At 35.7% G+C, this 15,148-nt stretch overlaps 2 protein-coding genes across 5 annotated transcripts; one reads left to right on the top strand and one right to left on the bottom strand.

Moving 5' to 3' along the window:
• The first annotated feature begins 374 nt into the window (after window positions 1-374).
• LOC117925046 (protein Mpv17) lies at window positions 375-5,136 on the top strand. Of its 2 annotated transcripts, none has more exons than XM_034843862.1 (3): window positions 375-714; window positions 2,614-2,698; window positions 4,493-5,136. In XM_034843862.1, the coding sequence occupies exons 1-3, from the start codon at window positions 582-584 to the stop codon at window positions 4,902-4,904; spliced, it is 630 nt and encodes a 209-aa protein (XP_034699753.1). In that variant the 5' UTR covers window positions 375-581; the 3' UTR covers window positions 4,905-5,136. The 2 variants fall into 2 exon arrangements, with proteins under 2 accessions (XP_034699753.1, XP_034699752.1); XM_034843861.1 differs by having other exon boundaries at window positions 377-714; window positions 2,607-2,698.
• A 78-nt stretch (window positions 5,137-5,214) lies between these two features.
• On the bottom strand, window positions 5,215-14,947 carry LOC117925045 (tRNA(Ile)-lysidine synthase). 3 transcript variants are annotated; one of them, XM_034843860.1, is made up of 12 exons: window positions 14,524-14,947; window positions 13,821-14,015; window positions 13,632-13,716; window positions 10,912-10,987; window positions 10,539-10,715; window positions 9,865-9,967; window positions 9,498-9,607; window positions 8,604-8,693; window positions 8,400-8,480; window positions 6,978-7,029; window positions 6,169-6,809; window positions 5,215-5,428 (listed from the first exon to the last, which is right to left on the bottom strand). In XM_034843860.1, exons 1-12 carry the CDS (start codon window positions 14,774-14,776, stop codon window positions 5,336-5,338), a joined length of 1,956 nt encoding a protein of 651 aa, XP_034699751.1. In that variant the 5' UTR covers window positions 14,777-14,947; the 3' UTR covers window positions 5,215-5,335. The 3 variants fall into 3 exon arrangements, with proteins under 3 accessions (XP_034699751.1, XP_034699748.1, XP_034699750.1); XM_034843857.1 differs by having other exon boundaries at window positions 6,169-7,029; window positions 14,524-14,946; XM_034843859.1 differs by having other exon boundaries at window positions 6,169-7,029; window positions 8,604-8,690; window positions 14,524-14,946.
• Between the last annotated feature and the right edge of the window lie 201 nt (window positions 14,948-15,148).

Genomic DNA, 15,148 nt, shown 5'->3' with positions numbered 1-15,148 from the left:
GACCATTTTATCTTATAAATTTATTTTTAAAAAATTTAGAAATTGTCTAATGATTTTTCTTTAAATTTTTTTTTAGAAGAAAATAATTGAACCCTTCAAAAATAATTTTACTTTTATCTTTTGAACCATAATAGATTACGTGTGAGTTTGATCTTATAAGTGTTTTCAGTTTTTTTTACTTTTTATTTTTATATTTGAAAGATAAAAATTTTAAAGTGTAAGAAACTCTAAAAATACTATCTAAAATCACTATCAAACCCACTTATGATTTTTTATTTATTTATTTTAAACTGCCGTAATTTTATCAAACAGCTTAATGTAGGAACAACCCATTTATTAATCAAATGGTCTGGAAGGGTACTTCACACCAACGAGATTAGGTGGTGTGTTGAGTGCTACACCTCCTGGGAAGGTGGTATTCATTCTCCAAATTTTAGCGGCTCTGCCTCTTTCTCTATGTATAGGTAAACAGTTACTAGATAAATAGATAGATATCGGTTTGCCCGTTTTCTCTTATTGTTGCTTTCAATCTAGCTTCATCGTATACATACGCTGTGTTGGATAATGTTGAACGCGTGGAAATGGTATCAAAGATGTATGTCTCTTCATCCGGTGAAGACCCAAGTCATCAGCTCCGGAATTCTCTGGGGTGTTGGCGATATTACTGCTCAATCCATCACTCACTCCTCCGCGAGAAAGCGTCTTCAAATCTCTGTGAGCACCCTTCATTTCAAACCAGAGATTTTTTTTTTTTTTTTTTTTTTCTGTGATTGTTTTTGTTACCTTGTTTTGTTTGATTGTTGGAGCTAGTGGGTATTTCGAATGCCCCTTTGTTGGATTGAAATTCCTTGTTTTCTGTGATGGGTATCCATGATTTTTGTATTTCAGCACACAAGATGCCTTTATTCAGTTGAAATTCTTTGTTTTCTGGGATGGGTATCTTTCATTTTCGTAATTCAGCATGCTGGATGTCCTTTTATTCCATTGAAAATCATTACGGAATCCGTAATCTTTGGGGACTTCTTGATGGTATTTTTATTTGGTCTGTGCAGATTTTGTACGGGCATTGTGATTTTTGTAGATGAATCATGAACGTATTTGTTTATATTGATTTTTCAAGTTGTAAAACAAAAAAAATTGGAGACGATGCAATTCACTCATTCTGTGCTTTCCCCCCCTTTTTCTGTTGAGACTTTTCCTTTGAAGCTTTTCAACCATTGTTCTTGGGATATTCCCTACCTTTCATCTGGTGCCGTTTTCATCCTTATTCCGTTGTACTTTGCTTGGTTGACTTGTCAACATTGCCGTCTTAATGGAGCACTGGTGTTGAATTTTAGACCTTTTTAGTTAATTTGCTTGTTTGTAATTCTCAAAAGTCCTCTGGAAATTGAATGCTATCTAGTTTCTTTTACATTATATTCAGAGGCATAAATCCATCCTTAAGAATTAGCCTATTGCAGCAGATGGGAGTCATCACATAACAGATGGTATAGGATCACTTGGATGATTCAATGGATTGATGTGGTTCCAACTTTTTGCTCCTGTCAGTGATGACAGCTTCCATCTGCAGTGGCTATATTCTCAATTGTGAATTTTCAGAAAGTAAAAATGGTGGGAGAACACAACAGCACCTTTAAATTTTCTTGAAATTTTGAAATCCATTGTCACTATTTGCTCCTTCCTTCATTCATCAATCCTGGAGTGCTGTTGGATCTGTTGGCAATTGGTTGCAATGTTGTGTGCTTTCTAGTTCATGATTTGGAGTAACATTAACAATCTACAGCAATAGTATGCTAACATGTGTGTCCGAACTAGTGAGTAAACAGAAAGCTGGCAACTTCAGCAACTGAGAATCCATCATTTAATTACATATCATCCCCGTCCTTAACTTGTCTTTTGTTTAAAATGCAAACTCCATTGTGTAGTGTCTTTATGAATTGTCAAATCAATCAACCTAGTTAACCAAATTGCAGCCTACATGGAGTTTTTTGGTTCATTTTTTCTGTTGATTGATGGCAAGGGAAAAATGGTTGGAGTTTTGGCTGTCATATTTTTTACATGATGGTTTGAGTTTTGACTCCATGTGTGCTGAGATTCAGCCCTAAGATTGCAATAGTTATTATTGCTAACACATCAGTTAACTGTTAAACTTCCACTTGCCCAGTTTTAAGAGATTGGGTCTGTTATTTATATCAAGGCGACATCCATGTACAAAAAGCCAACTCACACAAATAAATGAGGAAACAGAAGATTGAGAGGTTTGAACCAGAGACTTCAAGGAACTAGAGCTCTTATACCATTTAAACTACCACTTTTCTCAAAAGTTTAGGCTTTTAGGGAGTGGATTAACAATGTATAAGAAGCTAACATTAACTTGGGAATTGGCTTCTCTTGAAAATGTATTCTCCTAACTTAGGATGTGCATTGTTTTTCTTGTTTGTTTCCTTTATTTCTGAAAGATGCCTTGGCCGCATTAATATTCAGCTCTCCATGTTATTCCCTGGAGCCGTAGTCAGTTCAGAAGCTACATGACTTGGAAGTTTAGGAATGTCTATGAGCCAGTTCCCTTGGATAGTTAGACTATAATCCGTGTTTAATCATGGTAGGATGCAGGTCAAGATTTCAAAATTGACTGGAAACGCACAGCGATCACCAGCATGTTTGGATTTGGATTTGTTGGACCAGTTGGGCATTTCTGGTTAGTTGTTTCTCTCCTTTTGATTTTTTTAACCTGCTCTGTAGATTCCTGCTCTAGGCATAGTACTACTCTGAAGTTTGCTTACTGGCTGTGTGATATTTTCCGCTTATGCCAGGAGGCTGAAAAACTTTACCAATTTTTCTTTTTCAACCATCGGAAAGCATTCTTCTTTCAAAGACAATAAATAATTTTCAGATGATGGGAATGGCTTTAACCAGCATTTAAGCTCTGCTGGGAATTTTCAATTTGTTATCATGGTTTTGTATGGTACCACTATGGAACAAGGTCATTGAGACACTGGCATCAATCAGGTTGAGGGATGTTTAGGGACTTAGTGAATAGCTTTCTTCATTAGGATGTAAAGAGTTTGAGGTTTGGTCAGTATAGCTCTCCATGGGCTTGTTTTAGCTGTAGACAATTTTCATGATTTGCTCTTCATTTTATTCTCAATAAACGATTGAGAAAATTATTTGTTAAAAAATACCAAAAAAAAGGGAAAAAAGGAAATTACCTTGGCATTCCTTCCATGTGGCAGAACAAGAGGGCAGGAACTTAATATAAGTCCACCAGGAGAGCTATGATGTCTGTTCCTTGAAACAATGAGTTTAGGAATGGTTAGAAATAGCTTCAGAGTTGAGTGACAAATCACATGAATTATATGTAAATTCCAAAATGTTTATGAATAGAATTGATTTTTGACAGTCTGATAACACTTTCAGCATTTTGATCAAATCAATAATGATGTTAGGCTTGTTATGTTAGTGATAAATATTAAGAAGGCTCACCAGCAACTTATCTTATTGATAATAATGAAGGCTTACAAGCTTAGGATTTGAATTCACAATATATATCATGCTCTCTGACACCCTCCCTCATGTGTCACCTCTCTTTTTGGACTTACATGTGGGTTTAATAAATTGGGGAAATAAACATGCAGTGGTGAGGTTCAAACACATGTATTCACATAGGCTAATAAATTGGTAGTTCAACAAAAATTATATATTCACAGTTGATACCCTTTGAAGCTTACCACTAAAAATCTTTAATCACAATGTCCCCCATACAAGTCACAAGACCTCCACTGAACTCCTGATGATTGATACATTTGAAAAATTCAACTACCATAATTTTCAACCAGATTCACAGCTTTTTGACCTTCAGCTATGTAGTAGATAATAATGCCTAATTCATGAATCTTCTATCTCATAGGAAGTCACCAGCTTAAAATATATGGTTTTTCCAGTTCCTCAAATACCTCAATAATTGGTTTAGGATTTCCTTTTCCTTACTCTTTTGTTGTGTCTCATAATTCTTTAGTAGGTTCACGATGATGAATTCAGGTTTGTTAGATGGATTCCTTGTTTTGATCCTGGTTCCTGAGATGTTCTTAATGCAACTTGGGCAATACATTGCATATACGTTGATCTAAAAAAATTCGAAGCAGTCAGGTGAAAGACCAGCATTTTACAACCAGTTGGTGTACAGAAAGTACTAAAATAATTTGAGATAGTGATTTGAGGACACTTCATAGATGTCTTTGTGGTAATGTATCTGCACCCATCCAACCTGGAGTATTCTTAGAAATTGTTATTGAAACACTCATTCAAGCATTGAGTCACCAGTAAACTTGAAAACAAACAGTTAAGCAAGTAATGATTCTAATGAATGTTATACTTGAAAGGATTCTTTGAATCAAAAAGAATATTTAACTAAGAGATTCAGACTTAAAATGCAAGTGCAATGTATGAGAGGATGAGAGCGTTTTGTTTAATATATTATGCTGTTCTTTTGCAGGTATGAAGGTTTGGACCGTTTTATAAGGCTGAGGCTTCTTCTTCAACCGGGTTCAGTTCGCTTTGTTGCTAGCAAAGTGGCAATGGATAGTTTAATCTTCGGACCCTTTGAGCTGTTTGTGTTTTTAAGTCACATGGGATTTTCCACAGGCAAAAATGCTGCTCAGGTGAAGGAAGATCTGAAGAGGGATTTCCTCCCTGCCTTGATTGTGGAAAGTGGTGCATGGCCTTTTGTTCAGGTTGTAAATTTCCGATACGTTCCTGTAAGGTATCAACTCCTCTACGTAAATCTTTTCTGCTTGTTAGACAGTATTTTTCTGTCATGGATGGAGCAACAAAAGGATGCTTCTTGGAAACAGTGGTTCTCATCTTCTCCCTCTTCGAAGGAGCAAGGCCATGGCGGGGGCAGATAATGGGATATATCGTGTCCAGTTTTGTATCATTTTCTCATCTTCATTGATCAAATTAGGATTTTAACACCGGGATATTCACGTAGAGCAAAAGAATTATAGAAAGCTCAAGAATGTGAGGTCGAGTTTTTAAACTTAGGATTTAGTCATCGATGTAATTGTTTCTCAAAACTTATTTTGTTGAACTGATTCTCATTGGAATGCTTACCTGTAGCCTTGGTTTTTAATTGCCGAATTGCATCATATTTCATTGTCTCTGGAAGTTGTGCAAATGCAGTTTAGATGAAGCTTGGGAGCCTATTTTACAACAAGATTTGATAATAAATCAAGAATTGATATCCTACATTACTTTCTGTATTTGAAGGTGACATTACAGAATTGAAAAGTGTAGCCAGCGGTTTATACAAAGACCCCACAGAATTGGGTTTTAGAAGCTACAAAAATGAACTATGTCCTCCACCAAGTGGTACTCTTGGCTTAAATACAGCAGATACCATCAAGTATGGGCAATGCCTGAAGCAAATACTCTGAAAGAAAAACAAGAAACAGTAAGATTTCAAATACATGGGTTCAAAATCACACTGAACCCTGGGCGTCAGCCAGGAAAATGAATCAGAAAAGCTCCCCAAAATAGATTGTAGAAAGAAAAAGATATTAGGGATCTATAGCAAACTTATTGCTTAAGCAAATGAATGCAAGAAAAGTTCCTCTCAGTAAGAAAACAGGAGAAGATTGGTAAGAGAACACCAAGGATTCGTTTAAGGTCAGAAAAAGCATCTATGAGACTATCAGTCCAAGATCAGATCAAATATGTAATGGGTACAAAAAGGCTTGATCCTATGAAACAAAATAATGCTTTGATCAGTTGAATATGAAAGGAGAATAGGATTATAAGAAATAGATGTGAAGGGCTGGGTAATATGGTATAATTAATAATCAACTTGAGGAAAAATCATATGTAAAACAATGATGAGGAACAGGAAAGCCTATTGATCCCTATTGGTGTCAGGAGTATGGCAAGATAATATGACCACACAAGGTGGGCACAATGTAGGACTTAGCTATTTGCTCATATGCAACTTGTCTGTTAAAATTACACCTTTATAGGAGTAATTTAGGAAAGTTGTTGGTGAGGCCAGTGCATCCCGTGCACGGCAGGTTGTCAAATACAGCAGTTTCAAATCAATGGTATTCATCAGAGAGCAAGATAAAGCAGTTTCAAATCAATAGTATTCATCAGAGAGCAAATGAAAAGAGAATGGCATACCGGGATGCTTAACAATAGTCCATGAGAATTGATTAGGACAGGTAGGCTTCTCCTAGCGGCAACAGGGATAGACTTCAATGAGTGGAGAGCTCTTTCTGCTGATAACCTTGCAAAATCTGAACATAAAATTGTCTTCTCTGAGATTTGCTCCATGGCACTAGCCAAAATAACTCTTTCCTTTTCATGGTTTTCCAAATTCTGATGCTTTGACAACTTTGCAAGATAGAGCCAATCAGCATCAACCATGTGGCGAACCTCAGCTACCATGTCATGACCAACCATGCAATGTCTGCAAAAGTGATGCAAACTTTTCCCTGCCAAGTCCCTGTTACAACTTGCCTCTTCTACAGGAGACTTATCTCCAGAAATTTTATTGCTCAGGTTCCAGGAGACCAAGAATCTGTTCATGAAGTAACAAATTTGGCCAGGTTGAAGAGGCAGACTCAGAGAAGTGCTAACAGTATGCACTCCATGCATTTTTAAGTCATGGTCGGAAATAGTTTTAGTTTTGGACTTGAAATGCTTGGTTTCATCCTCCTGCAATGAAAGAATATTACTATATGTTGACTCACTGAGGATATTACGTCTTTTGGCTTCCACTAGAATCGATTCAGAAGAAGCTACATCCAAAAATTGCACATCTGAAGCATCAGGAACCAGGTTATCTGAGTTTGCTTTCCCATCTACTATAATTTGCTCAACTTCACTTGGAATATAGTGCTTGTGAGTTTCATAACAGTGTCTGTAGAACAACTCCATTTTTGAAGGTAGAGGAGAATTAACAGAGCAGCAAACCAGGAGTTTGGTACCTTTAGACCGAGGAGCTGCACACAGGTAACAACCAGCTGCAGTAAGGGATGTCTGCGGGATTATCAAAAAAGAAATTGAATAAACAAACTGATAACATCTTAAAATAAATTCAGGTGTGTGTAGACACATACAAACACATCCCAGTGTACAACTTTTCTCCCAGGAAAAGAATGCCCCCAAAATTCATATTAGAAAAATCAATATCTTCTTAAAGAGAAAAAGGGAGGAGAAAGAAAAAAGTAATAAAGTAGAATAACTGAGACAAAAGATGCCACTTGCCAACAATGTACAAGGCTGACAGTCTTAAGTTTATTTATAGCTCTCCCAATTGTCACAAGGTTATGGGCTCGAAGGATACAGTGTGCCTCCTGGATTTCTAAACCACATATTGACAACTTAGATAAAGTAGCTACCACAATTTCTTTTTTCTTCTTTTGGTTACAATGGATTGTAGATGGTACTTGACCTAATCAAACCTACAACTCCCATAGTCCAGCTTTCAATATAAAGGCCTATAAATCAAGAATGACCTGTCGACATATTGCCACGTCACATGCAACAGCAGAATACTCATCATCGTGGCCTATTAGGACAAACATTCAATTGCTTCTTTCTAAATCCACTCCTAGGATTTATGAAAAAAATAAAGCTCTCAAAGAATCATCACATCATAGGCAAGAATATGCCAATTTTGGCATGGCTATTAACACAAACATAAAAAATATCCTTCAATGTGCATCCTTTGCTGAATTGAAGAAAATTATAAAGCATTTATGATGTTTCCTATGAGACAGTAACATTTAAAATCCATAGTTTGCAAATCACTCATTGTTTGTGCTTTGAAATTGTCTTGTCAATGTATACATACTTTTGAATTCCAATATCAATTGACTTCCTGTCAAAGTATGGAGCGATAATCTGATGGTAAACATGCACAAATGTTTTGCCAAAGTAATATCAAACACATGAGGATCCACATAGAGAAAAAAGAAAAAAGAAAATAACAATTACTCTAAAGAAATATGTTCAAATGCTAAGAAAATGTTCTCTCATACCAAATTGAAATTCATGATAAATATAACTTGCTAATCAATCCAAAATAAATTAAATTCAGAGATCACAGAAATTGGTGTAGAACTCTAAGCGAATCCTTGTGTGATTTCTTCACATGATGTCAAACCATGAGCATATAAACATATCAGCTAGTCAAGTTTATGATTTAATAGTGCCAGGCAGGTGTTGCAGGGGCACATCTGTATCTAAGTAATTACTTTTGTCTCATGAAACATAATAGGTAACTAGATGATGACAGACACTGACAAAAATTTATCTAGGGTTTGCATCAGAGAAAAACCTGAACAAGCTGGCTTAAGTTACCTAAAAGATATAATTGAAGTATATGGTGGTGAAAATAAATGTACCTTGCATGGGAAAGTACGAATATAGTCCAGTAGCAATTTTGAAGTACTGCCTCGAACTGGCCTGTGCCTCTGTGAGATGAACTGTCAGACCCAGAAAAAAATGATGTTAGCATGAGCATCCAATAAATTTATTCATATCAGAATAGTTTCTTTGTAAAAAACACAAGCTTTTTTCAGAAAATCACCATGTTCAAAATTACTTACCTGCAAAACCAAAGCAATAAACTTTGACAGGCATATGTCCTCAATTTTCGATGGATGCAAAATCTCTAAATCAATAACAGCATACCCCTGCTGCCATCCATAATATCGTCCCAACAAGACAAAAAATAAAATAAAATAAAAATAAGAAATAGTGAAGAAGATTGGATCCATCTAATAACTACATCAAAGGTTCTTTTCCTCAAAAAGCTAAAAATTACTAGAAATTTGAAAGTTTCTATTATTTCATGACATATCCCATAGTTTCTATTATATATAACAACAGTTTGGTTGCAAAAGCATGCATGCACACACACACACAAACACACAACCACTCTCTCTCACACATACATTGCACTGAAGTAGAAACAAGGCATGAAAAGGACCAAAAAATGAAAAATCTCAGAAGATTGCTTACATCTATGACAGATACAGATGATTTATCACATTAAGATAAATTTGGAATATATTAGGGTCCCTGCATTTCACTAAAGTATGCTTACCACCATGAAAAATACAGCCTAATTTATTAAGTTACAACAAATTTGCTCAATATATCAGTATGTTTCTTGATTTTGTAGATTGGTTGGGTTCTTGCTAAGAGAGGGAGTTGTTTTTTGTGAGATCTCTTCTTCTTCTTGATTGCGTCTTTAGGCATTCATTGTATATGTCCTGGGTACTATGGTGCACCATCTTTTTGACACTTTTTAATATATTTGTATTATTTGCTTATCAAAAAAAAAAAAATCAGTATGTTTCACTCCCTCCCTCCCTCTCTATCTCTCTATCACACACACGCAACCCGCACGCACACACACACAGCTATGCTCTCATGCATTTCACTAAAGGAAACAAGAGAGAGAACCAAAAAAGGAAAGCTCTTAGAAGTTTGCTTACAGCCATGACAGATGCAGCTTCATTAATCAAGTTAGAGCAAATTTGGTCAACATATGCACGTGTTTTTCGACAGGCAGATATAACTGCCTGTAATTCATACTTGAAGGTACCTGAAAAGTAAGTCGTTACCCAAAAGTGTCAAACATGTGCTCAGTAGAAGAGTTGATAAAGTATCATGTGAATAGGAGAAAATAATTACCCTGGATTAGAAAAGAGGGAACAAAACAATTTTTTTCCAGTATAAGAAAAATTAAAAAATATATTATACTGGATCATGGAAAGACTAATTTTCAATTACTTAAACATGTAAAAAAAAGATTCCATCTATCATCTAACTACCTAAGTTGGCAAATCAATCTCAACTCACATGATGGCAAATTTCTTAATGACAATCGAATCCTGTTACGGGCAAATGATGGATTTTGATTTGTTGGATCTTCTACCCATTCTTGATTACCCCCTTCACATATCTGTAAAGCAACAATAATGATAATAGCTAAACCACAATCATTAGACAAACTCATAAAGAAACAATGTGCATTTAACAGCATACTATTAGCACGAAATTCAGAAGGATCTTATTACTTAAAATGAAGGACTGAGAGTGCAAATGGGTTATCTTATCATCCTTATAATAGAATACCATATGTTAATGGGTTTTCTTTAAGTCCCTTTCATGTCAGCTGCTAATAATAATAATAAAAACTGAAGAGACAACAATATACAGTAAGGTGCAGCAACCAGATCTATAAACCTTAAAATACAAGTCAAGATAGAAAATTTTTTCATTGTACATCAAATATAATTCAAAGCATGCATATAATAACATCCCAGTAAGAGCAGTAGCTTTAGACATAACCCATTACAGTAGTGTCATCATCCCTAAATACACTCATCCTGATATGATGATTTATAAATAGGACTAAATTTTACTCCTGTTCAGGTAATGACCATTAGAAGAACAGTTTTTGCCTTGTTATGAGAAAAGAATAATAGTTCTCATATCCTTTGAGGACGTTGACATGGAAAAGGAGCACTAACCTTATACAAATCTTCTTTTGAGAACTCTAGGAGTGGACGCACTAACAAAATACTGTAATTGTCGGAAGCTTCATCAAAATAATTTGTATAAGTTGAGAACAACTGAGAAGCAAAAGCCATGCCAGCTAGTCCAAGTACACCACTATCACGGGATAGCCTGAGAATGAAGAGCTCAGCCTGCATTTCATCTTAGCAATCAGTATATGTCTACTGTCGGGTAAGAAACCCTCAAAGTTTGGTTAAATTTAGATAAGAACAGTACCATAATTGTGATTATCAGGTACAAGCAGACGAAGGACCTATTTCCAAATCTACAAAATAACTACAAAAACACAGCACATAGAAATGTCATTAATTCAGTGGTAGTACATACCTGGTCATCTGCATGATGGGCAACAAGCAACACCCCAATCTGATGTTGAATGCAAACATTTTGGAAAATTTGATACCTGAAAGTGAAAACCTAATTTCAAGTTCCTCAAAACAGAGAATTATTTCTGAATACTACTTGGATTCACTGGATATATTTACAATCTATTTATAATATTGAAAATGGGAAAAAGAAAAGAAAATTATTCTATTCTATTCCTAAGATTATTCAATTGAATTAATTACAAGAAATAAATCAGCTATTAATTACAAGAAATAAATACCAAATAACTACAAAGAAAAAGAAACATATCCAAATTAAATCACAATCTATTTGACAATTACTACATGGATTCTCCAACATCCCCCTCAAGCTAGTGAGTAAATGTTTTTCATTCCCATCTTGTTCGTGATGGATTGGAACAGTTGATCTGCAAGTTCCTTGATCATTATGTCTGCTGACCATCTTTCTAAGGATATATAGGAAGTGCACACCAACCACCATCCAATTTCTCCTTGATGATATGATAATTAACTTCAATGTGCTTGGTTCAATTATGTTGAAATGGATTGTGGGCCATACTGATAGGTTACTTATAGTCATAGTAGGGCTTCAGAGGACCTTCCTAACTTATTCAAAGATCACTAAGAATAATTTTTATCAAGAGAAGCTAACATGGCCCATACGCCAATGTTGAAATTTTGCTTCGGCATTCGACCTAACAACCACAAATTGTTTCTTACGTCTCCAAGTTACCAAATTCCATTCCAAGAACGTACAATAGCCAGATATTGACCTCTTTTCAGAGGCTGATCCTACCCAATCAGCATTTGTATAAACTAAAAGTGTCATCCTCCCAATTTTCTAGAATAAAATACCAAGAATTAATTTTAAGTGTCTAGGTATCCAAGCAACCATCTCCACTTGTATCTCCTTGGGAAATTGACTCACTACACTAGAAGCATATGCTAGATCAGAAACTTACCTATCAAGCATTGATACCTCAAGGACTCTTTGAACCTTCATCAAGTTTATGACCAGCCTCAATTAGTGTATCAACCAGCCTACACCCTAACAATCTAGTTACTCAAGAGATCTAAACTTAAGGTGTGAAATTATAATTCCCTTTTTTAATTGAGCAACTTTAATCCTTAGAAAGCATTTAAATCTTCCTAGGTCTTTAATTTCAACTTCTCTTTTTATTAACCCATTTATTCTAATTCATCTATTGTCACAACAATATTATCAACATACACAATGAGAGTAATTATTTTCCCATTCCAACGTGTTGAACAAACAACGTAAGATCCCCTTGCATCTGGATATAATTTGTATTCTTCATTGTCTTAGCAAATCTTCTAAACGAGCTCTAAGGGATTGTTTAAGCTTGTATAGAGTCGTCTACAATTGACAGATCTTTTTCCTCTTAAAATTTTCTTTTAGACCAAATGGTATCTCCATGTAAACCTGCTTCTCCAAATTCCTATGGAGGAATGCATTCTTTACTACCATAAGAGTCAATCAAAGTAAGTAGCATGAGATAGTAATATATGAATGGTATTCATCTTTGCCACCCAAGGAAAATTTTCATGGTAATCTATCCCATAAGTTTGAGTGCACCCCTCAGCTACCAATCTTGCTTCATACATTTCAAGTCTCATTTGCCCAATATTTTACTATGAACATGCACTTACACCCAACCTGTTTCTTCCCAAAAGGAAGATCCACAATCTCCCAAGTATTACCTTGTTTCAACACAATCATCTCCTCTTGCATTGCCTCTCTCCAATTTTCGTCCCCTAAAACCTCTTGACAGATGTCAATGGAGTTGAGTTTGGTAACAAATGTTTTGTAAGATGTAGAAAGGTTATTAAATGAAACAAAGTTGGTTAAAGGGTATTGAGTACAATGTCTCTTACTGTCTCTAACAGCAATAGGTAAATGAAGATCATTAAACATATTGGAACTAGGCTCAATTTGAGTTCTAGTACTTTCTTCCGAGTTAATAATTGGAGTTGCACTTAAGAGGTACAAGAGCACACTTTATCCTCCTAACGTAAACCTTGAGTGGTATAGCGTATCTCCCCACCTCTCTCATTTGGACAACAAAATCAAGAATTAGTGGATTGAGAAATCACGGGTTTAGAGTCGGTGGGCCTGAGTAAGTCTTGAGGATGACTTTGGGAATGACTCAGAGAGCTTGGGACAAGAACATGAATTGGTTTAGACTTAGACTTAGGAGCAATTTTAATGATGAGATAGACAAACTCAAAAAAAATTCCTTATATTTTGCAAATGGCTCCCATTGAAGATAAGTTGGACAAAAAAATAGTTGATTTTTATGAAAGATAATTAAGGAAAAAATGGTTGATTTTCACAAAATTAAAATCTGTAGACACGAAAATTTCTTAAGAGTACAAAGAAGGGAAAAAAGCTCCTCCTTGAGTGGAAATTTAAGGGGTTGGATAAGAAGAGAAGATTTCTGGTGTATGGCTCCAATTGGCTTGTTTTGATGTATATGGAAAGAGCATAACCGAAGGATTTTCAATGAAGAAGAGTTCTTAGATAAAAAATTGAAGGAGCTCTCAAACAGTTTCTTTTAAAATGCTCACTTAATATCATTACATCCATTGATTATAAGCATCTAACTTTTAAAAAAGAAACTGGAAAATCCAGAGACAACAATATACTAGCACAAGCATTTCTTTGATTTAAAATGTCACCTCATTTCACGAGCTGCTTCTTGCAAGTGACCCTGTTTTGGCTTACCATCTAACCAATCACATTGGGCAATCTCACATCTGATTCCTACACAAAAGCTACATTAACCATCTAATACCTGTTAAAGGTTTAAACTCATATACGGAGCCAGCCAAATGCGCCCAAAGAAAAAAGGATAAAGATGGATATACCCATATCAGAAACTCTATGGCGGACAATGTTTGCCTCATCTTTACTCTCTGCTCGCAGTCCATGATCAACTATTATTGCCAAAAGCCCATCAATGAAACCACGGCTCTCACCAGCAGTATTGAGGCCATTGGTTTTCCAATCAGCTGTTAGAATACACAGCGCCATACTGTCGGGTCCACCCGACACTCCAAGAGCTGAAAATACAGCAAAAAATAATCTATCAACAAAGTTATGCAGCACAATTGCCCTCAGTTTGGCAATTGAAGAAAGGTATTGAAAAATAAAAACAAAGTCCAGAGCCCAGTTTTCCATTTATTCTTTTCTTCTCAAATGAGGCAAAAGGTTGTATTAGTGTCACTGGGAGGTTTTTCCTTTTATCTGGCACTAATTCATAGGAAATGGATTGCATTAATCCACAGTAAGCACTGATTTTTTATTTTCTAATGTCTCCCTAGTAATCAAATTTGAGCAGACAAAGAAAGCCAACGTCAATCCGTCCTTAATGTAATCACAGTCGTAAACTGTTTGATTGTTGAGAAAACAGGACCCCAGTAAGCAAAGTACTTTAACAACGCCAAGTTAAGTAGGGTTTGTGAAAATTGAAGATTGAAAAACTTCTGTTCTTTTCTTTTCTTTTCCTTCCCAACAACCAGAACGAGAAAAACAAAAAAGCCAAAGGAGAGTGAGAAGTGAGTGAATGACCGATGCGGTGGTGAGGTTTAAGACCAGCCATGGCCATTCGCCGCGAGAAAACCTCTTTGTATTTGATGAGGTCGATTGGGTCTTGGAGATGGGAACACTCGCAGAAGAAGCGATTCGAAGGAGCGCGAGATGAGCAGAGCTGACTGGAGATAAGTGAGTTTCTGCATTTTGTTGATAAAACCCTAGAAATAGAGGCTACTGCAAAATTTGATGTGACTCTGGCCTGGGAAGATACGACGAATCCTGAAGCCATGGATGTGCTGCTGTGGATGTCTCCTCCCTCGCCCACTGCCCGGCTTAGATATCCAAATCTTCTATTAACGAAACGACGCCGTTCTTTCGACGATCGACTCTCACGGTTCTGCCCCACCGCCAAAAAGTAAGACGATATTTGATTCGTAAAAGGGGAGAGAAAATAGGTGAAGAAATACAAAATCTCATACACGAAAAATAGACTAAAAAAATTAATAGGAGAAATTTTATTATTAATTTCCATCTATTTTCTTAAAATTCTGGCTTTTTTTTTTCTTTTTCTTTTTTTTTTGGAACATTTTCTTATATTATCTATTTATTTAAAAGAAAGATTTTCATTAAAAGATGCTGATGTAATCTGAGACATTTCTAG

This window comes from Vitis riparia, chromosome 11 (assembly GCF_004353265.1).
Source record: "Vitis riparia cultivar Riparia Gloire de Montpellier isolate 1030 chromosome 11, EGFV_Vit.rip_1.0, whole genome shotgun sequence".
Taxonomy (NCBI): Eukaryota; Viridiplantae; Streptophyta; class Magnoliopsida; order Vitales; family Vitaceae; genus Vitis; species Vitis riparia.
Note: the sequence above shows the minus strand (reverse complement) of the source record. Positions and strands in the feature narration are given on the sequence as shown.